Source organism: Lepisosteus oculatus, chromosome 2 (genome assembly GCF_040954835.1).
Source record: "Lepisosteus oculatus isolate fLepOcu1 chromosome 2, fLepOcu1.hap2, whole genome shotgun sequence".
Classification (NCBI taxonomy): Eukaryota; Metazoa; Chordata; class Actinopteri; order Semionotiformes; family Lepisosteidae; genus Lepisosteus; species Lepisosteus oculatus.
The window spans coordinates 31,139,368-31,162,730 of record NC_090697.1 but is presented as its reverse complement, the minus strand read 5'-3'; the positions used below and the strand labels follow the sequence as shown (position 1 = coordinate 31,162,730).

At 37.7% G+C, this 23,363-nt stretch overlaps 1 protein-coding gene across 1 annotated transcript in view; it reads left to right on the top strand.

Annotated features, from left to right (window-relative positions):
- The window catches only part of ibtk (inhibitor of Bruton agammaglobulinemia tyrosine kinase), a 42,884-nt gene that overhangs the window by 5,659 nt on the left and 13,862 nt on the right, over positions 1-23,363 (top strand). The window contains exons 2-22 of the mRNA XM_015356193.2: positions 1,196-2,008; positions 2,478-2,574; positions 3,068-3,192; positions 5,066-5,176; positions 5,728-5,898; positions 6,764-6,881; positions 7,252-7,432; positions 7,521-7,644; positions 9,723-9,900; positions 10,447-10,618; positions 11,393-11,998; positions 13,128-13,214; positions 13,483-13,565; positions 13,691-13,728; positions 14,144-14,240; positions 16,314-16,415; positions 16,743-16,860; positions 16,945-17,005; positions 17,416-17,543; positions 20,340-20,452; positions 21,607-21,752. Coding sequence (XP_015211679.2) covers positions 1,685-2,008; positions 2,478-2,574; positions 3,068-3,192; positions 5,066-5,176; positions 5,728-5,898; positions 6,764-6,881; positions 7,252-7,432; positions 7,521-7,644; positions 9,723-9,900; positions 10,447-10,618; positions 11,393-11,998; positions 13,128-13,214; positions 13,483-13,565; positions 13,691-13,728; positions 14,144-14,240; positions 16,314-16,415; positions 16,743-16,860; positions 16,945-17,005; positions 17,416-17,543; positions 20,340-20,452; positions 21,607-21,752 — 3,180 coding nt within the window. The 5' untranslated portion in view covers positions 1,196-1,684. The remainder of the gene's footprint in view (positions 1-1,195; positions 2,009-2,477; positions 2,575-3,067; positions 3,193-5,065; positions 5,177-5,727; positions 5,899-6,763; positions 6,882-7,251; positions 7,433-7,520; positions 7,645-9,722; positions 9,901-10,446; positions 10,619-11,392; positions 11,999-13,127; positions 13,215-13,482; positions 13,566-13,690; positions 13,729-14,143; positions 14,241-16,313; positions 16,416-16,742; positions 16,861-16,944; positions 17,006-17,415; positions 17,544-20,339; positions 20,453-21,606; positions 21,753-23,363) is intronic.

The window sequence follows — 23,363 nt, the reverse complement described above, 5'->3', positions numbered from 1 at the left end:
ACAGTCGTGCAGAAAACAGTTCAGGAAGGTCTAATGAAGCCAGCAGTTCAGTTGAAGGGGACATTTCGTTTCTCAGATGGAATACCAATCTGATGATAGAGGAGTCCTCAGGGACTGGGGTTCAGAAGCAGTGTTTTAAAATTACTCTAGTTTATTAGCTGAAAGATCTTAACTACTACTGTCCAGGATGTTTGAGTGTTCATTAAACTTAAGAAGCGCAATTTTCTTACATCTGAATATATAACATTCTCTTTTAAAGTACATTAATTAGGACGAGTTGTAGAATAAGGCCAGTTACTTAATAACAATGAAAGGAAAGCTGGAGAGGCTGGACTTTCAAATGGTCTGAAAAATATTCTTAATTTACCAGCTATTGTGAAAGCTAGAAAAATCTGCTTTCTCTGTTTTTAAAAAACAGGTCTTTTAGAGGTCTTGGCTTCAATCCTCTCTTTTAAACTCTTGGTACATGTTTAAAAAAAGTACTATACTCCCTGGCAGGGCAGGGTTGAAATTGTTTTGTAGTGTTAGAATTTGAAATTGAACATGATTTTTATATCCCAGCCACAGAAATTTTCTCTGTTCCCAATGTTGTGTTAGTAACTTGTAGATTTTATAAAAAGATTTGAAAGTAATAATTATTTTGTCCTTTCCTCTGTAAATTCATTGATATTTTTAATCTGAGTTCAACTTGTTTCAGATGTATTAATGGAATTTTGTGTTAGAACAGTGATTAAGAAAGAATGTTTCTATAGTATTACAAATGTGTCATACAGGCCAAGATATAATTACTGAATGATGTACAGAATGTCAGAATTCATTTCTGATCACAGATAGCCTATTAGAAGTGTAATTGAAACCTATATTTCATTATTTGTTTAGACTTTATTTGTTCATTATTCTTTGAATTCCAGACTTTTGCATTTAGACCTGACCCTTGTGTAAATATCCCATTAAATGAATGTTTATGCTGGGACGGGGACTTGAAGGCATTTTTGCAGTTTATTGAGCAGTACCAGACATTCCAGGCAATTTAATAGACTTATTTCACTTGTGGTTGTGACTGTAGTGTTCTGCCTAAATCATATGCTCTTAAATTGTTTCAGTAATTGTATAGAGTTAGAAACCACTGTAGACAGTAAAGGTGGTTCAGTTTTTGCCTCAAGCTTGACAAGTTTTCTTTTCCACTTCCTTTTAGGTACCCTCTACAATCATGGAGGCTTAAAAGGATTTGAGCGTTTGGGGGGGGAAAGGGGTTCTTCCCCTTTGCCGGATGGTTTCGTTTGAAAGAATTGATTGAAGGTTGTCAGAATTGTTGCCTTTGCGGAACACTTGAAAATAAAACAGCACTCAAAACTGTAAATTGAAAACAGAAGTATATATTTCTAAACTTTTATACTTTATTTATTGATGCTGCATAAAGTGCCAAATGTGTTCTTCTACTATGTTCTGCGTATCGCAGTTTTCAAGCTGGATTGAAATGAACTGAAAAGGGGCAATGTGGGGTTGCTAGCGTGCAGTGGGATTTTAACACAAGCACAGTTCTAGCACCCTGCTGATTTTCTGGCTCAGGTTCTTACCATATTTCCCAGCGTAAGAGTTAGCCTCTTTTTCTGGAGAGGATTAGTAGGGATTACTAAAGTATTGCTAGGAAAAATCGGGGACTGACTCACTGAGGCAATTCAGAATGAGCCTGTTGCCCCCAGACTGCACAACCAAGTGCCGGTCTCTTCAGCACGCTCGGGAGGTCATCTCTGCGCTGACCAAGGGCACAGAAAGCCAGCTCAAGGCCTTTCTCACAGCCCGTTGCCACAATGCAGCCACGCTGAAGGATGAGTTCGGCCGGACGGCCCTTCACTTTGCAGCTTCGCTCGGGCAAAAGTCCCTTCTGGACTGGCTCCTGGAGGTGAAAGGAGCAGACCTGCTGGCGAAGGACAAGGAATCAGGATGGACGGCCTTGCACAGGAGTGTGTTCTACGGCCACATTCACTGCCTCATGTCGCTCGTTAAGGTACGAGCTAAGGAAGTTGATTCTGTTTCCTTTTTGACATCATATTTTAAGTGTTTATATGTTTTTCTTGACAATTATTACCACAGTTGTACTGCAGTAACTGGAGTTATAATTACAACTAATGGTATTTGTTAAGTGTAGCTTAACGGAGTTAAGACAAATTAATGCTATATTCTGTATAGCTAAAACAATCACAGGTAGAGATATACGGTAAGAACCCTTAACCAAGTGGTATTTACAGGTAGAAATAGTTCCTGTAGATTATAATGTATACATTTATAACATTTCAACTGACGTCCTTTAGATAATTCATTAGTTTAGGGGGTGCTTAAGGTGTTTATTGATTAGTATAAAGTAAGAAATAGATAATGTAAAATGAAGACTGCATGGACCACTGGCCTAGTTGTGTTCTGATGGCCTAATGTAAGGGAATTCTAAATGCCGTTAGTTTTGTTTCTGTTTTTTTCAGCATGGAGGCTGTCTCAGTACTCAAGATAAAGAAGGGCTTTCAGTTCTGGATTTGGCTATGAAAGATAGACCAGCACACGTTGTTTTTAGAAATTCTGGTAAGTGTGAGGAAATTTCAATCTGAATAGATTTTTTTTTCAAAATAAGGTGCATGCGCTTTTGTTATTTAAGCTGTATTATTTTTTACCCTAATTTCTCTTTTATTATTTTCATTTTTTTATGTGTATCTCCAAGTTTGTGCTTCATGCATGAAACTATAGGTTTTTAATGATGGTCAATGGAGAACCAGTCTGACAATGTTGCTGTAGTTTTCTCTCTTTACTGCACATTTGGGAATGTTATTACCAGTAAAATACATTTCTCATCTTTCAAATGATACCACATAATGCAAAAAGTGCAGATCAATTTATATACTCAAAGTATATAACCCCTATCATACAATTAAGTTCTCATTCTTTTGTTTATCTTAACTTTGTCTAGGCATTTCTCAAGCAAGAAATGGAGACTTCATTTGAAAACTCCAATTTGAAAGTTATGTTTTATAGCCAATTGATAGTAGCATTTCAAAACAAATATTTTTCAATATTTCAGATCCCACTGAAGTGTATACATGGGGAAATAATACCAATTTTACTCTGGGTCATGGGAATCAACAGAGTAAACATCACCCTGAACCTGTGGATTTGTTCTCAAGGACTGGTGTTTATATTAAACAGGTATTTAATTTGTCTTCCTTGTGAAGTGAAAATGAAAGGTGAAAGAACACGCCAAACAAGTTAATTAATATTTTAAAAAGCAAACAAAAAAAACTAGTTTCATTATAGCTTTCTTTGTATTAACATCTATTCAGCACTTCTTCGAGTCTGTGGTGTCCATTTGTTTTGTAGGATTTGGGTTCTTGCGCGTTTTTCTGATGAAAGCTGTTCTGTCTACTACACATAGCCTTGCACAGATTGTCTCAGACTTGGAGTGATGAAGCCAGTTCGTAGACGGGAATGATTAGGAAGCCATGACTGGTAAAGGCCAATTGGCCAAGATGCCAGGGTAAAACCCCTATTCTTTTCGAGAAACACCTTGGGATGTTTGATGCCCACAGAGAGTCAGGACCCCAGTTTTACATCTCATCAGAAGGACGGTGCCTTTTTACAGTATAGTGTCCCCGTCACTATACTGGGGCATTAGGACCCACACAGACCATTGCGTGAGCCCATTGGATGACCTGCTGCCCCCTCAAACACCTCTTCCAGCAGAAACCTTAGCTTTCATGGGAGGTCTCCCATCCAGGTGCTAACCAGGCTCACACCATCTTCAGTGGGTTGCCAGTTGTGAGTTGTGAGCAGGGTGAAATGGGTACTATTCTTATTCTTATTAATTTATAATTTTAATCCAACATGGTGGTCATCACCCAGATCCTGTATCCCATATGTATAATCTGCAAATTTAACTAATTTACTAACTATATCAGAATCTAAACATTGGTACATATTATGCAGAGCAGTGGGCCTAAAACAGTTCCCTGTGGCACACCTCTGCCCGAATAGAATTTGTACCTACAGTGTTAAGGTGATGTGCCATTTCCTGTTCATTACGCAGCTGTCAATTAATGAACACATTACCTTGGATTCCCATGTCTTCTAATTTGAGAATAAACCTTTCATGAGTGACGTTGTAAAATGCTTTCTGGATATCTAAATACATAACGTTTTATGCATTGCTGTCTTTCCTACTTCCAAGTATTATTTCTAAACTTTCACCTGTATCAGAAATGTGACAAGTGATTTTTGTGATTTGGTTTTATAAGGTGGTGTTAAATTATTTTTCCAGTCTATGGATACTTCTCTGAATGTAAGTTAGAGTTGAGTTGAAATAGCCTAGCAGATGATCTACTGTGTGAACATCCCTTATTACCATATTTGATTTTAGCCACTCTAGCCCTGGTACATTAGTTCTCGTAGTAATTATTAAAATGCTGTACAGTATCTAGAGTATATGGAGCTGCCTATTTTACTTTTTTATGTTGACCTTTGGTTAAGATTTCTGCAGCATCCAGTTTTTTTTGTTGCTCTTCTTTCTCTGTGGCTTCAGTCACACGCTGCCAGCTCTGTAAAACCCATCTTTTTTTATGTTTCATTGTCACAGGAAACAGCTCATAAATGGCTCATATGCCAGGTCAGATTTCACTGGCCATGTTACCTGTGATGTCTCTTAGTTTCATTTGTGTTATAGTGTTCTGTTTTAGTTTCCGGGAGTGAATTTTAAATATTTATTTTATAATGACACACTTTCATTAAATGAGTGACACGGGGGGTAAGTTCTTTTCAGCGATGATGTGGTAATACTCCTAGTAACATCAATTCTCTTTAGGCCTTTGTTAGGCTATGCATTAATAATGATGTTTACTGTTGTATCTGGCTGTGTTGCCCTTCTACTTAAAACTGACGTAACATGTTATGAATGACACATTATGCTGTAAATTAAAATGTTTCTGCTTTTGAATTTTAAAATTTGAAGTGTTGCATTATATTTGTAAACAACACAGCGCACAAGAATGTGTAAGCATTAACAATTTTGTGTTGCGTTGTCTTTCAGGTTGTGCTGTGTAAATTCCACTCGGTTTTCTTGTCCCAGAAAGGCCAGGTGTATACTTGTGGTCATGGACAAGGAGGCCGTCTAGGCCATGGAGATGAGCAGACATATCTGGTATGATAGTTTGCACTAAAAGGCTCTCATATGTTTCATCTGCCTATATATATTTTTTCTTGCTGGTGTGGAGTAACGAAATGGTATGGCTTTCTGTCAAATCATTGTAAATGCGCGATGCTCACTCGGCAGATTTAAATAGGCTTCATAACTATGAGTATGTTCCTCCTGAGAACTGCTGTCAGGATGCTGCGTGTTCCTCCTAAATAACTTCCAATTTGGCATGAAACTTGTAAAGCACTCCTAGGTTCTTACCAGGAAAATAGTACTGCTAGTTTTCAAATATGGTAATGAAAAATTTATGTTTTTCATTTCTTTTTATGAAATTACATGTTACATAGAGTGTGATTAAGGGGTGGTTATGATCTGAGATTCAATATCTGCTTTCCTTTTCTTGCATGCTTTGTATGGCTTTCATTTTTCACGGATCACGGTGTGTATGAGCTAATAATAACAGTACCATTTTAGATGCTTCAAGGGGCGTATAGTGGAATAGTCTGACAATGGAACAGAATACTTCTTTCCCCTTCACTGACTCCTGTCTCTGGTAGGTTCCACGCATGGTGGAGGGCCTAATCAGCCATCACTGTTCTCAAGTGGCTGCTGCCAAGGATCACACTGTGGTGCTGACAGAAGACGGATATGTTTATACTTTTGGGCTGAATACCTTTCATCAGCTTGGCATTGTACCTCCTCCTTCGACAAGTAATGTACCAAAGCAGGTAAATAAATATTGGCCCTGCTGTATTGTTTCCTGCTGACACTACTTTTTTGGTTCGATTGTAGGTAATGCTTCATGAAGAAAAGTGTAAATCTAGTTGGTTTAAAGACTTTCCGGTGTTCTGGGCAGCTACAACGTTGTGACAAATGGGGGGTTATGAAAATGGAGAATACGCAGGAATTGACCAAGTGGATTAGTCAATAATAAAATAAATATTAATAACCCCCAACTTGTAATAGATTTCTCCAGAATATATTCAAGTAGTATAGTTAGAGGTACACAAATTCTTCTATGGCACAGATTTGGGTATAGAGTAATAATCCAGGCGCACTTGGTTAAACAAATATTTATTAACAATGACAATACAAACACAACACTACACACAACATAAGCATACAACACAAATATTACTGTATTTACAGTACAGACAAGGAATTCTAGGGGCCTAATGTCCTGACCACCCAGAAAACCCCAGACTGCTACCAAGTATTTTGACTCTTAAATAATGCAGAGGCCTAAATAAGAGATAAGGTGCTTTCTAAACTAAATGCAATACAAACTGCAGTTAAATCGCTCTCTCTGAAACCCAGATGCCACAAAATAAATGGAGCCTATCTTCCTATTCTAAAATGCACCCCCAAGCAGGTAAGGCAATCTAACTGAGGTATTTTTGACACGGGAAACCCATGGACCCTAAAAACACATAATTTGAAGCCTTCTCAAGCAACTACTTAGCAGTTCAGCTGCTTAGCTCCAATCGGTTCATGTTTTCATGTGTTCAGGATCATGTGTGAAGGCTTTTAATTTTTGTTTAAATAAAGAAGACTAGATGTAAGTTAAGAGAATCTTTTATGAAACGAATGCAGGTTTTGTCCAAGGCTCTCAAAGGACGGACTGTTATTGGTGTGGCAGCTGGCAGATTCCATACTGTGCTGTGGACAAAGGAGGCAGTGTACACTCTGGGACTCAACGGTGGTCAGCTTGGTGAGACACAGCTAACACATACTGTACATTGCATGGCTTCTTCTTTGAAAAAGAAGGAGAAGATGCTTAGATTTTTTTAAGCTTTAAGGGAGACCATGAGGTAATTTGATTGTGGCAGTATACAGTATATTTTTAATTTAAATCATGCCTTGGAAGGAAATGAAACAAATGCATCTGTGTCCCCAACAGAACTCAATAAATAACCCACAGAAAGACCTAAAAGCTAACATCTCTGCTGCATCAGTACACAAGCTGTCACATCTCCAGCACATGAGTACAAATTCTGGACTGTTGTTTTTTCTGACAATGAAAAATCAGTCATCAGCTGAAACGGGCTAACGGAGTTACTTTTTGTTGTTGAACTCTCAAGGTTATCTTTCGGACCCTAATGGGGAAAGGTGTGTGACCGCTCCCCGTCAGGTGTCTGCATTGCATCACAAGGACGTCTCCCTCTCCATGGCCGCAGCCAGCAACGGCGCCACCGTGTGTGTGACCGACAGGGGGGATGTGTACCTGCTCACTGACTACCAGTGCAAGAAACTGGCTTCTAAGTGAGTTAGAAACAGGATCACTGCACAGGCAGCTTGTCTCCAGCCTGTACTGGGATTCTCTATGTGGTCTTTCTGTTGTCCTCCGCAGGCAGTTCAACTTGAAGAAGGTGCTTGTAGCTGGGGGCTCTTTGGATCACAGGGTGGATCCCCAGACTCTGAAAGAGGGTGGAGGAGACAAGGTGTCAATCCTAGCCCTGGATGAAGCTGGAAGAGTAAGATTTTCCTCACTGATCCTGTTTTCCCCAATATGATACTGTATCTGAAAATAATCTGAAAAATCAACAGACTTTATGTTAATTAGTTGTTTTCCAAAGATTTTGCATGAAAATATTTTTTTCCTATAATTTTAAGATGAACATATGCCTTCATGACTTGCTTATTCTGGAAAAGAAAGTCATATGCATTGTGAAAGCATATATGCTTTGCTTCCTCCAGGAAGTGGTAAACAAGAACCTCTTATTTTTATACATTTGTATTCTGTAGTTTCTACCTCTTCCATCTTTTTGGCTGGCTAATGATAATAATGTACTGATTCTAAGTAGAAAAACTAAATGCAATAATTTACGTATAACATGGGGCTTAATATTAAATGGCTTAATATTTTCTTGTTAATACCTGTAAATCCTCTGTTAGCATTGTTGTATTCAAAACAATATAATCAGTCTTGTGCTGCCATCTAGAGGGAATCTTTATCATGATTCTTCTAATACTTAGCTCAGTGGTTCTCAAACTGTGGTACGCGTACCTGCAGTGGTACGCGGAGTGCTGCCAGCTGGTACGCCATATGACCCTGGAACTGTGTTGTGTGCGCTGAAAAATCAGGACAGGTTTTCATATTTTCTATTTGAATACATGTCGAATACGCAGCCAACGTACTACGATACAGTGCGCGCTAATACTTCAGTGGACACAGCGCTACTATGTAATTCTAGGAGTAATAGGTTTATTCCATGCTGAAAAAAAGAAGAAAGAGAACACAACATTTCGGCTGTGGAGCCCCGTTTACATTAGATACGAGTTTGGGGGTATGTCCCATGAGGACTTTCTGTTCTGTAAGCCGCTACCAATAGGAACTACAGAAAAGCACATATTTCAGCTTCTGAATGAATTTATCGAAGAGAATGGCATCGACTGGATAAAATGTGTTCACCGCGAGACCTTTGCCATCAAGAAAATGCCTGACGATTTAAAATCTGTTAGACTCTGTTGTGAATTGTATCAAGGCTTGAAAAATTAATTCACATCTGCTTTGCTCGACTAAATAGGCTCACCCCTCTCACTGAAATGGTGCTTTTTAATTATTTTTATTTGTTGTTGTTACTGTTTTGGTTCTGTAAAACGGTTTGAAAAGCCACCTGCAACGACGCTATATCAAATAAAGTTTATTATTATAATATTTATTATATGTATGTGTGAGTGTGTGTGCACACGCGCTCATGTTGGTCATTGAGAATGTATGGGCTTCCTATGAGATGATGACTTGTAGGTGGTACTTGGATGCTTTGGTTGGGTTAGGGGTGGTACTTGGTCCAAAAAGTTTGAGAACCACTTAGCTTGTGAAGGTTGCTGTCACGTCACTGCAAGTAGGTGAAGATAATTCTTACCTTGTTTAACCTTCCGGTACAGGCTAGGTAAAAGTGACTAAGCCTGGTATTTGTGCTGTTTTAACTGCAATGATGAACTTTGAGTTACATTATATTTGTAATAAGGAAAGATGCAGTGGGTAGTGGCTAGGATGGTTTCAGAATACATTACTTTCAATAATAATTCAAGTAGCATTCTGCAAAGTGATCAAGATTTTGCAGACAACTAATAAAGTAACCAAGCTTGAAAAAGACAGAAGTGCTTCTTCAAACTTCAAGGAAAAAAAAAATTAAGTGGTTAACTGAAAGTCAGACTTCAGTAAATTAGTGAACATCTTTATCATGGAAGGAAGGTGCTGATAATTATGCCTGCACTTATAATGGCGACAAGCGACAGAAATTACATGTTTATATTAATATATTTATATATGTTAATTATATATATATATGTTTATTATCATGAAGTTTTTCCAGCAAGGAATTGAAGATGTGGGAATAGATATTTTATTCTTAATTTAATTAAAATCAATAATGTATTTAACTTTGATCCTAGTTTTATAGAAATACTTGATGCGATTTTTCACATGTGCATGGTAAAATGTGTTAAAACGTAAGAACCCAAAGAATGCCATAAAGTATTATACCAATGTTTTGATGGGAATTTTTTGTATTGTATCATTTCAACTTCACACACTTCTTCTTTTCAGGTCTTCTGCTGGAAATCGTCTAGCAGCTGCCTGAAGCAGTGCAGATGGGCTTATGGGCGTCAGGTGTTCATGTCTGATATAAGCCTTGGTAAAAATGAAATGATGTTTATCACTCAAGAAGGTGAAGGATTTGCAGGGCACTGGGTGACAGACAGTAAGAAGAGCACAGCAAAGAGAGGTGGGTATACAGTATGAAGAAATAAATGTATTGAATTTAAACTTCAAACACTAATAGTTTCTCATCAACCATATTATAGGTGTTTCAATTACATTTTTCAATTACATTTTTGACCTATCGTATTTCACTGGCTTGTGTTACAGAAAATCGTGCTGTGCAGACTTATATGATTTAAAAAAAATAATTAGATTTTTTTTTCAATTGCTTTCATAGCCTGAGGCTTCTGTTACCTGTGGATGTCTTCCTAGTATATGATTGTGTGTATTTTAATCCCTTTTGTAATTGCAGAAATCTAAGGGCTTTGTGAAGTGGTTCTTAACATAAATAGGAATTTTACAAGGCATGGCCTTGCGATTCTGACATGGTACAAGCCAAGTAATGCTGACTTAAATGGCTTAATATGTTCTTTTCGATACTGTTGTTTCTTGGCTTTAAACTCATAGGGATTCCTAGTCTTTATGACTGGATGTTGCCAATGTATCTTTTTCTTAGATTTATATTAAAGCTATCTCCTCTGTTGATTTTGTTTATGTTCCTGGTATAAAGATGATGTTCTAGCCTCTGGAAGTGGTGCAGAGGTGTCCTGTCACTCCGACGGCAGTCAAGCATATGAGAGAATTCAGCTAGAAAAACTTCCCCATGTGCATCGAGCTGTCAGTATTACCATGGAACCCAAAGGACGTAACTTTGGCCTGTTGCAGTCAGATCCCAAGACCAGGTATTTTTTTTTGCTTTTGAATGGACCTTTGATATTTCTCCAGTTTGGTCAATTTCTAAAACCACCAAAATCATCTGTTAGAGGTATGTTATTCCCATTGTATGTGTTCTGTTTTATAAATCCATATTTTAAAATCCAAGAAAGAAATGTGTGTAATCTAAAAATAATGTCCTAATAAATAAATAGGTCCTACAAGTAATTTCCTGATTTCAAGTCTAGAGTGCCTTCTGTCTGAAGTTTGCATGTTACTCAGCACACAGGGGTTCTTGCCAGTATCACTGTGCTTGGGTTTCCTCCCAACTCTCAGAAACATTCTGGCTAGTTTAGTTTGTGCCTCTAAACTGTCTGTATGTTTGAGACCATCTTTAGAATAAGTAGTGAAACACATGGAAATTAAGGATAAGTGCATTTACAGCATGGTACACTTTTTTTTGCACATGTTTTTGCGAGTCGGGAACAAGCTGCCCAGCCATGCTATTGAAACATTTTATGAAACAGACGTATAACGTCCTTCGATGACTCTGCTTTTAGCAAACAAATTAAATAGGTGGAAAGAATGGTCTCATCGCAATTTGTAACCTTTCCTATACAGTATGGACTGGGATCCTGTCCTTGCAGTAGTCCTGCCTCACACCGTGTGGTTCTGCAGTTGACTCTGGGTAGTTGAGACTCTTATCATGAATAACGGCTTTCTGATAGTGGATGGAGTCTACTTAGTACACTGTTTATTTATGTAACATTTCTTGTAACCTTTTTATGTGTTCTCTTTTGTAGCCTGTATGAAATTCCTACCGTGTCGGCATCGGCCTTCTCCAAAGACTTACAGGGGCTGCTTGATGAAGCTGGTGAAACGGATGACCTCCATGATGCAACTCTCCAAGTGGGCAACAGGACTTTCCCAGTGCACAAATATATCCTCGCCATGAGGTCTGACTTCTTTCGAAAACAGTTCTACCCTGAGTCAGACCGGGTTGAATTGCCAGACATTCTTCAAACCAGCGAGGATGCGGTGGGGTGTGAGCTTTTTGTCATGGAAAAAGTCCATCCCGACATGTTTGAACAGCTCTTACAGTTCATCTACACTGACACCTGCAACATGCTCTTCCACGGTTACAGAGCAAAGATACCTCAGGAGGAGAGGTCAGAAGACCACCAGGATACACTTATTTCCACCTTGCAAAAGATAAGCTTTAATGAAGGGCTGAAAGGCAAATCTGCCTATGAGGTTTACAGGAGCTGTCAAGTCAATGGCGATGGAGAGAAACGGAAAATCAAAGCAAAAAACAGCAAGAAGGGTAAAGAGGGCTGTGAGGAGGGCAACCCAGTAAAAACACTGCAAGCCATGGCAAAGAAGTTTGGCATCATTGGCCTGTCTGCACGGTAAGAATGAATTTACAGAAAACGTATGTTTTCATATGTGCTTATTTTTCAGTCCTTGTCATGTTAGTCAAAGACAAAATACTTTGATCTAACTAATAAAAATAACCCGGAATCTAGACTTTAATAAATGAGCTTGAGCTTCATTTTATTTGTGTATGTCCCTGTCCATTTTTGATATGTCTTAAGTTATTTTTCTGTTCGTGCATTGAGCAAGGATATTTGATAGTTTATTGGCAAAACATGAACAGGACATACAGCAAAATACCATGGGGAAAAATATAACTTTGTTTCTAGACTACATTCTAAGATGTCAAAGTGTATATTTTATTTTAAAACTTAGTGTTTTTCTGGACTTTGGAAGATACATTTCCAGTGGTGTCATAAAGAAACTGGAAATTAATCTTGGTCTTGCAGCATTAAGGCTTTCACAGAAGTAAAAACAAACTTTTGCATCTCTTCTTACAAGGATGGACATACACAAATGGAAAACGTTACTGCTGGTACTATTCTCCTGACCATACTTAATGGCGATGAAACTGAGAAGTATATGATGGTCACTGATACTGTATTTTTGAAAATTATTCTAATACCCAGTTTAAAATTGTCAGTTGTTTGTCTTGGCTTTAAAACTACACCCACCCTACTGTGCCATCCTCTTCAAAAAAACTGCACTGACGTCCATCTTCATTTCCACTTAACTCAGTGCAGGGTAGATCTGTCCGTATGCCCGACTCTGTAGGCAAGCAGATCACCCTGCTGGGAGATGCCAGTCCATCTGAGGACACACATACTCGTGTGCTCACTCGTACTTATGAACAGGAGACAGATTTAGACATTTCCATCAATCTTTACAATGTTTCTTTAGAGCCCCTCATGATCACAAAGAGAATGAATGTGCAAACTCCTCACAGTAGGCACCCATGTTGGGATTCAGCCCATGACTTGACCCCAGGAAGTGTCAAGCAAGAGTGCTAACCCTGCAACCCTAGCAGTAACCTAGCAGTAAGTAAGGAGGGCTTTGTTTTCTAGCAATTTCAGGTTTCAGGTATTGTTGCATAATTGTGTGTTACGGTGTTTCAGCTCACTTGAGTAACGTATTTTTTATGAACATTTCTGGACTTTTTTATAGCTTGGATGGAGTTAAGTTTGAAAATGGAAAAATCAACATTTTACACAAGAAGGCTGGGAGCAGACTAAAATTCAATCAGAAGAAGTGGCAAGTATCCATTTTTTAAGGAATCTTTGCTATCTTAGATTCGGTTGTTTGAAAGTTTTTAAATATTATGCAAGATAGATGTTTTACACTTTTTTAATTGTTACGAATCTGTTGGTTCATTCTAAAGGTAGTATGAGAACATTAGTTTATTAATTTATCTTTCAATTCTTTCACTTAAATCTTTGTTATTTAATTAAATGAAATGCTTCTCACTTGAATAATTAGGATTTGCTGCAGAATTTTACGGTTAATTTTCTGTCTTGCTCAGCTCCTATCTTTGTGATGTTACTCTGATGTCTGAGGATGGGAAAGAGTTTCCATGTCACAAGTGTGTGTTATCTGCACGGCTAGGTAAATGGACATTTTATATTGATCAATATGGAAAAGCCTTTCATCTGTGTACATTATGGTACTTTTAGTGTGGTATTTTGTATTTGATAACATTTGTTGTAAATACATTGGTATTTCTCTTGCAGATTATTTCCGCAGCATGTTAGGCAGCTCCTGGATTGAGGTAAGGCCATGGATTTTAAAGGTTATTTTTTTTTATGGACGGAGTTTAACCCCACTATTGTCTGTTTGCATGTTAATTGAAACATTTTATTAAATTCCTCACTTCTTCTGATGTCTGAGAAATATTTATCGGTGTTTCATTTGAGGAATTTCAGATGGAGTAATTGATCAGTTAACAGACATTGGATTGTTTTTACGCCAGTGTCGCCTGTTTAGAGCTTATGTATTGCAGAGTATTATGAAAGGAAATCCCAGCAGATCAGAGGCGGCTATGGTTCTCTCCAATTGCTACATGGAATTATTTGTGTCTCTTTTGTTCTTCTACTGTATTCAATAACATCCTCATATACAAGATAATGCTCAACTGACCTGGCAGTATTTCTCACTATCCCTGGTCTGTTCTCTGACCAACACAGGGCACTTCCTGTGCTGCTCTGGACATGCCTATCCAGTCGGATATTCTGCAGGTCATCATTGACTACATCTACACAGATGAATCAGCAACAGTGAAAGGTACAGTTGTTAATATATAGAATCATTCTAGGTAACTTTGTAGATCTAAACTGCTATATTTATCTTAAAGTACTGTATGTCCTTCAAGTGTCTTGGCAGTTAGATGTCAGTGGAATTGCAGCTTTCAGCATAAGATAATTCTAGTAATTTATGGAGTGTAATTAACTACTGACTGCCGTTAGTAGTAACATCGCAACCGGTGTTAAACTGAAATAGCAGTTTACTGTTATGTTGATGGCACATTTTTTGCAGCCTAATTGTGTAAAAGAAAACTGCAGGAATGTTAATCGTGGTAAAGTTTGTTATTTTTTAACTTAGTCGTTTCAGCTTTGTATTTTTCTTTTTATGATCCTATTGCTCAGAGGCATTCCTGAGTGTCTTAACTAAGGAAGGCACTTGCTTGCTACCTTTGTGTGGGTCTGAGTCAACCTGGCTATCCTTGGATTGCTTTACATCGACAACTTCTGTGACTTGCTGTGGCAGCTGTGTGCTGTCAGTGTTGTCTGCGAGAGCTGGTCAGCGTTAATTCTCCTGTAACAAGCTTTGGAGCTCGGCACATTTCTCTTGGCACAGGAGTAGCACATGCACAATGCTGACCTCCTCCTTGCCGGTACGAGGGCTGCAGTTGTAAGCCAAGGTGATTACAGTTAGGCATTGCAACTTGGGAGGAAGTAAAATTGGCAATTCCAAATAAAAAATGTTTGTGAAATGTAGGGATCTGTATCCTATCCATCTATGGAGCCATTCTAATAACATAACTAAGAACATAGGTCTGTGTCACACAGAAGCTCCCTGTTATGGAAACTCCAGAGGCTGGAGAGAATGTTGTGGGCTTCAGGATTTGAAACTTCCTAATTCTGTATTGTGTGGTTTGGATGCAGGCTCTTATTGGATATGTGGTAAAAATGTACTTATTGTCTAAAAACAGTAAGTTACCTTTGCTGCGTCAATACCGTTTCTTTATTTTCCCTAATGACACGTAATGAAAAAGCAAAACATTACTAAGAAGGTTTGCTTTAGTCAGTGACTCAGATTTACCTATTGCTGCATATAGATATCTGTGCAATTCTGGATTAAGTAAGATGCAGAGGATGGACACTTGGTGGAGACAGCCAACCAGCAACATAACCAACAACATAGCACAGTACCCCTACAAATTCTTAACATTTTTCCTGTTTGCAGTTGGTTGTTCATATTTGACTCGCATATTTACTTAAACTGAAGCTTTGATAATCCAAGTGTGTGGCTTTGATGACATTGATGCACAAATTTATGTTTTAGTGTATTAATGAGCAGTCATATTAGGAATCTTAGGAAGGCCTTACAAAATTATAAAAGACCTTATGAAAGAAATCTTCAGTATTTTTAGATATTGATCGTTATTGCTGCTTCCAGTCTAAGTTGCTGTTTCACTGAATGTTTTTGAAGTCTAAAAATGTGAGCAGTTTCAAAATTTGTCAAGCACATGCATTTACTTTCTTTCAAAAAATTTTGCTTTCCTTTAAATTCAAGTTGTAATGTTCAGCAAAATGCAGTATTGCACATTTCCACAACTGAGAACATAAGGCAAATGATACTCCAGAGGGAGCTATTTGGCCTATCTGTTTAATGTAGTTGTCATTGTTCATATTCTGAAATGTTTTTAAATTTATATTGGTTTTGTTTCCACTGCACCGTTAACCACGCTAGTCTTCAAGATCCAAAGTAGTGTTTCTTTGAGGTTGCTATTTATCTTATGTTACTCACCGCAACTGGAGAATTCCAACTGCAGGCATTACCATTGCCTCATAACTCAGAATTAAGACATTTTTGTGGCAGCTAGTAGAGAAATTAAACAGCACCCTCAAGAGCAGTCCCGTGCTGCACCAAATGCAAAATGACATTTTGAATGTTACTGCAGTAGTCCTAATGTAACACAAGATTGTCCTGATTAACAAACGCTGTTTTTTTTTTTAAATTATGGCTACTTGTACGTTGACTTATCTTTGTCTTCCTTATGGGATAAAATCTGTAAAATAACTGGGGAAATGTAGTACCTTAGGTAAATAATAGTATTCTCTTTACCAATTCTAGAATCCCTTAATGTGGAGTTCCTGTGCAATGTGCTTGTCGTGGCAGACCAGCTCCTCATCGCCCGTTTGAAGGAGATGTGTGAAGTTGCAATTACTGAGAAATGTTAGTAATCTTTATTTTTAATTGATTCTACATTTTTATGCTTGCTTCTAAGATTGCCTTATCATTTTTTTAAGTTAGAACACTGTAATGTTGAAAGATGTATGTGTGGATTGTTTATTCCTCTAATGGTCTGAAAGGACATCTGTAGAAATTGCTTATAAATAACAAAGATATCAACAAGGATCTTTTTCCTTAATTGTCTTTTTTTTTTTCTTTGTAGATTAGGAATTCAGATACGACAACACACTGGCAATATGCTTATCAGTATGAATGTTTTATTTATTGACCAGTTAGTTTTCAGTGATCGGTTTCTTTTTTCCTTTCCAGTAACACTAAAGAATGCTGCAGATCTTCTTGAGTTTGCTGCAATGTACAACGCGGATCAGTTGAAACTGTCTTGCTTGCAATTCATAGTGTTGAACATGGCAGCATTATTGGAATCAAGGTGACAAAACCTAACTATTTTTGTTGCTTATGTTTTATGTTACGCTTATTGTTTTACTAAATCTATTTTTTTTAATGTTCCTAGAGCCCTTGATGTCCTTAGTGATGAGGTTTTGGTGGAGCTGTCTGTGGCCTATAGGAAGTTGGTATGCTGGAGTCTCATGGACTGTTTACATTGGATTATTGGTTATTGATTGAAAATAGTTTGTAAGAATTGATTAATCTTCTATATGAAATGCCTAATTCAAACACCCTATCACATTTATAATATTCGGCAGAAATTACTTGGGTTCCTATTAAGTCCACATGTCAATTTACACAAAACCTAAATAAACCTATTACTGTCTGTGCAGGCAGGTTTCCACATAAAAATAACATTATTTCTGATTTTGCAGCTGTTTGTGTTAGCAGTGGTATTCCCTCAAATGTGGTGATTATCATGTTAGTGTTTATTACATGCTTTTTCTTTGTATAGAATGTTAGCAGCATATGCATGTACATAAATTCATTTTACACTTTAAAGGACAACTTCAATGTTTAATATTGCAATATGCAGATTCCTGCCATGCAGAGGAGAGTGATCACTCCTTACCCTGATGGGCCAGACCTTAGCTCCTTTGAGACAGATGACTGGGAAACCTTGCTCTGCAGTAAACAAGACACGGATATGGATCAAGCATCCAGGTATGAGACTATGGAAACTAAAATTTACTTTTGAGTCACTGGCAGCTGATTTGTATTAGTCATCCTGGTGGGAGCTATGATCCTGTAAATTTCTAAGGATGTTTGTTTTTAGACTTTGGGACAATCGTTGTGATGATTTTTTATTCTCTTTTTTTGAAAGTGCTGGTGTTCAGAGACTGGGCAGCCTGGAAACTGTATACTAGAAACATGTACTGGGATGGAGAAGTTATTAAGTTGTTGACAAAAAAATTTGGATATTTTGTCTTTAAACCTATTGATTTGAACCTATGTGAAAAACCAAAGCTTTGTAAAGCTTGAACACAAAAAAGTTCTACTTTACTTTTTGTGCCTGTCATGGGTCATCGGCTATTTTGGGAAAGGTGGTTTAAGTTGCATAGCTTCTCCTGCTCAAAAACTTAAGTCCAATCTGTCTAGATACAGTGCCATTCAATACCAACTAGATGTGAATGGGTGAAAACAGGGTATGTGCATGAAACAAGATGGCTGCTATGTCTTTTTCTTTGTTGTTATATGTGGCCCTGTAGCTGACCCCTGTGTTTTTTTTTTTCTGGACAGAGGAAGACGAGCTCACTTTTGTTTTTCGTTAAGTCCCCGAGGCCATTCCGCTGCTTTGCTTTCTGTGGCACGGCAGGTTTATGTTTCCTCAGTCAGAACTCGGTGGAGCTCTTTCAAGTTGGCAGGGCTTCACCCTCCTTTGTCCTTCTTCTCGGAGCCTGTGAGGCCTCACGAGGAGCACTTCTCAAGAGCATTAAGGGAATTAACTATTTTCTTTAGCTCTGACCTCCTGGTTGCTCTTAAGTGTTGAAGTTGTTGTATACGTAGAGAGGAATATGGAACCCATCAGTGCGTTTAATTGAGATTCCTGGTGCAGTGGTCTTTTTGTTCACACTCTTTTGGAAGCCCAGTTATGGATTATGAGAGGTTGGGTTGAGGTTAGGGTTAGGTTTCTTGTAGATTCTGTTTCTATGTTGCTATGCTTGTTTCTCTCAATGTCTCTCCCCAGTAGATAGTAACAGATAGATTCAGTGGTCCACTAGACCACCAGGCATTCTTTCTACTGGACCTAATTGCATTCTTAGGACAGTAATTTTGGTCAAAAGAAAGAAGTAGTTTTTGAAGTCCAATGCCAAAAGTGATCTTATCTCACTTTAGCCCTTCTCATGACTGACTACTTTTCTACTTTGGGGCTTAGGACTAGTTTAGGTAATAGGGTGCGGGTTTACTTCCTATCTATATTGAAGCTTGTACCTCATGATGCAGTGGCTCTTGTTATGCTAATGGATCTTCACTATGCTAATGATTTATAGGTTTGATATTTCTGTATACTGCATTTAATCTTGAGACCCATGAAACCTAATATAGCCCTCAGAGCCCACAAGCAATTTGCAGCAAATTTGGAAATGCCCAAAGTTTAGGGTTTAATGGGGTAGGTGGTTTGGTCACATGGTTTCGCTGTCATATTGGATTAGTTGGGGAAAAAAGTCAGTTTTCTTTGAATGAGTTTGGCTGATTGAAATTGAACTTGGTGTATTATCATTCGTTGGTTGGTGAAGGATGATAGGTTTTCGTGAAACTTTCCAAAAGCAACTGATGAGACCCATATAGTTTTCTCACACTATCTTGCTGAACAAGTGTTGGCCAGATATCTCCAAAGACGTGAACAACTTCCTATAGCACAATTTATTTCCATATTCTGACATCTGTGGGTCTCAAATTTATGGGTGTCCTTCCATCTTGTGTGGTTAAAGACCCAGGAGTTGATTTTGATTCTGCATTTATTCCTTTGCTTTACTACTGTATATCTTCTTCTGTCCTCCTCTGGTGCAATTGCCATTGGCAAAGATGGGAGAAGAGAACCTTCTTTGGGAGTCTGGCATCTGACTTCAGGGTGATTTAACCAAATCAGAGCAGCTGATGGCATTATGGGATGATAACTGCACTTCTTACAGTTGCTGCTTGGGCAAGAACACTGGTCCTTTTAAGTGTCTCTTCTGTGTTATACGTATTACCCTGTACAGTAAAATAGGAATGATGGCAGAACTGTGGACCATAAATGTGGTTTCAGTTTGAACGTTGCCATCTTAAAAATACCCATTTACTCCTCCTCCACAGTGGAGTGTGTGTTTGCTGATGTTGTGATATTAGTAGAATGTAGTCCATGGGATTTAAAATCTAAAACTAAATAAAGCCCATTCTTCACATGATTTTGGTGATAGAAGACCTATAACCTTCTTATCAAATGTAAAATAAGATACTGCGTTCTTTATGACTGCAGATATGATCATGCCAACACGTGGATCAACAGAAATATAACCCCCAAGTATGTGCTGTTGCAACAAATGAACTGTGACTTCTTTCCTTTCCTCGAGGTCAAAAGCAAAATATTCCTCTAACTCGCCATAGAGCACAGACAGGGGTATGATTTTAATGGAACACACATGGGGAACCTTGTGTACTTTATAACAAAATACAAGTGTGACCTTTGAACTCTCTTAAAAGTCAGATTGCATAAATGTGTTAACAAGGAAAGGATATGTTGGCATGGCCACTAATGATTCTTTTAGCAGTAATGTTATCATTAGTACTACTGTAGTTTTGTTAAATTTCACTGTCGTTGGCATCTGAAACATTCAGAACATAATAAGCTTTTAATCAGAATTAAAGACTTGATAATTTGTTCTAAAGATGGGTTCTGTTTAAGACATACAAAATTGCCACCCTTGTATTTTTTTCCCATCTTTTTACGGTTAGTTCATTTTTTTTTTCCCATTTCAGAGAAACCCTGTTAAAGAAAGTCAAAATGAAGGCCAAGAAGAAGCCAAGAAAACGATCTGACAGCTCTGGAGGTTATAACCTGTCTGACATCATTCAGAGCCCACCTTGTGCAGGTTAAGCCATAGCACTTCATCTTTAAGCAAGTGGAAAGTTGTCCTGAAATGTGACTAGGCAAGAAGCATTGTCAACAGTTTTTGATCTACATGTACTGTATTCAATATTATATTTGAAGTGGTACATAGGACATGTTTTTCTGAAGTTTTATTACATGCTTTTCTCCTTATCCCTTTCTAACAATCACAGCATGGAGAATTCTCACAGCATTCTCTACCACTCTTTTGCTCTAGGACAAGATAAGGATTGAATGGGCAAAATAGGCAGGAATATAGAGCTGAAGTTGTGTAACATAATGCCTTCAGTGTTTGAAGCTGTTGCTGCTTGTCGGGGGCTTTTTGATAAGCAAGCTTTCAGTGCTCTAATCTTGATAAAATGGAAATTGTCTCTGTTTTAAAAAAGAAATATTAAGACATCTTAATTTTAATCAGTAATTTAGTGATTGATTGATTCTTCCATTCCCAGCTAGTTGCATTTCAGTACAATATTCTGATGATCCAATATAATATTGACATAGTGTATGCCAATAAGAGAAAAAATCTAAAGTGTTGTTTATTACATCCAGGTACAGAACCAACAAACTAACAAAAAGCTTTAAAATAGCGTTCAGGTAGTTAAAAAGATCAGTTTGAAAGTCTTATTTTCACTTGATGCTGACTTGAGGCTATGGTTTAGTGTGTATATATATAAGGTCAACACTGGTAAAATGTGTGAACTCTGAGATTAAGTTAAAGCTAATTGTCAAATGATGCTTAATGTACACTTAAAGCTATTAAGTAGGAACTTTTTGGTATGTGCAGTGCATTCTGATGAGACAAAATAGAATGCTCGCTGCTGTATTCTGTATAAACACAAGGCATGTTACAGCTTGATTTTCAAGACCAGTAAACTGAGCATTCAAACCCTGAGGAAAGGAATGCTTTGAAAGCTTCTCTGAATCAATAGTAAGAGAAATGGTACCTTTTTCTCAGATGGTAAACTAAAATGTTCACAACGTTGCAGATACTGTATTAACTGCAGATGTTCTCATAGTTCCTAGTAGTACATATAGAATATCAATGTAAAATGTAGGTGGTGTATTTGTAATCTACATTTTTTTGGGTCCATCATGATGGAATGTTTTGGAAAAAAAAACGTTTTTTTTCTCTTTTAGGTTTAGGGAAGACTGATAAGACAAATTCCATTGAGTCACTTCAGGAGCTCCTGACGTCAGACTCGGAGGGTAGCTATGGAGCTGGCAGTCCAAGAGATCTGCAATCACCTGTGTTCATGCTGGGACTTGGTCATGATAAATCTGAGGTCTGCCATTACACATTTTCAGATGACATATACAGTATATATATCACAGTTTATAAAGTAAATTAAAGCTGCAAGTAATATTGCAAGTTCAGTTTTCTTTGTCTTTGATTAAAGGCATATTTTTGAAGTATTAATTTTACACGTGGCCATGTGCTTTTCTACATTTTAAGAATAATTCTGAGGATCCTGGATCATTCACATTTCCCCCATCAAGGAACGTGCCTGTTTATCTTTGTGATCTTGGCTACCATCTTGTTTGGGAAGGTTTATTTAAAACCTAATTGCAGTTTACATGCAAAGCTTGTGTGTCAGTATTTTGAAATGTGAGGTGTGGTGAGGACAACATGCATTTATTCAGATGGAAGCTGATTTTTCTTATTACAACACAGTGTAGACCTTAATAAAAAAATAAACCATAAAGAGGCTTTCTGAAGCTGAAAGAAAATGTTTTGAATTGTTAGTTGTGAAATTAGTTTTTTTGCTTTTAAATAATGATATGCATCCAGTTAAGGGGCCATGCATCAAAGGTGGAGGAGAAGGAGGTGTAGAATACATCAACATCTTCATGGGTGCAGAAATTCCTCATGGAGTTGGTGTTCTGAGGACTTTTCATGACTCGGTGAACAACCTTGTTTAATGACTTGGTAATAAAGGTCCAGTGCAAAGAAGTCTCAGGAACTATAAATGGGGGATAAGCTTTTTTTGTGCTTTTGGGATGGGATGAGATAACTGTGTGAATCACTGGACATGCAATACCGGAAGTGTCCGAAATGTGCTGTAACGGGTAAATCGGGTTGCAGCACAAATGCATAAACACATTGTTTATAGAGTTCAGGTATAAAGCCCTTACAGAAGGAGAAGAAGCAGGGTATTGCGTTATATTTTGGTGGTATAGTGTTTGTTTTATGAAATTTCATGTCCTGTACAGTAGTTCCATGACATGTGGTGTGGCTCCATTATACAAGTATTCAGAAGTGTCTCACAGTTTTCAAAAGTCTCCTTCATAAGTAATGGAAAAAATTCACATTTGAAACATGTTATACCATGTTACCTTATGTCCAACATTCAGATTTACTTCAGGACAGGTGGATTGGAGACGTGGTGTGGCTGTCATACTGGATTTATAGAAAATATTTAAACTATGTTTCTCTTTATGTGCTCGACCTATTGGGGGGAAAAAATGTTGACTTGGACAGGTTACTCCCAATATTGTTTCAAACGAGTTTATACATTGCAAATCACAGCCACACAATTTCAGGCGTGCTTGATATGCATAGAGTATATTTGCTTTTGTTGCAGAATGTGTCTAGAGTGAAATGTTGCTGGGTCATGTAGAATCACAGGAAAATAGTACCCCATGGGAATTACAGTCCATAACTAACTACAGCCTCTGACTTTTCCATACAGTCAAATGGAAACTTATCTTGTAACTTCATAATTGAAGGGTCATGGTTAGTTATGGAACACAATTATGAACTGTGTGTGCTCTAGCAAAACAGTGATCTTGCCCATGACCTCTGACATGATCTCAAATCACATGCAAATTAATTTGGAATTTTTTGCAGAGATCTTATAGATCACGTATAGTATAGGAACACATTTATAACCTGG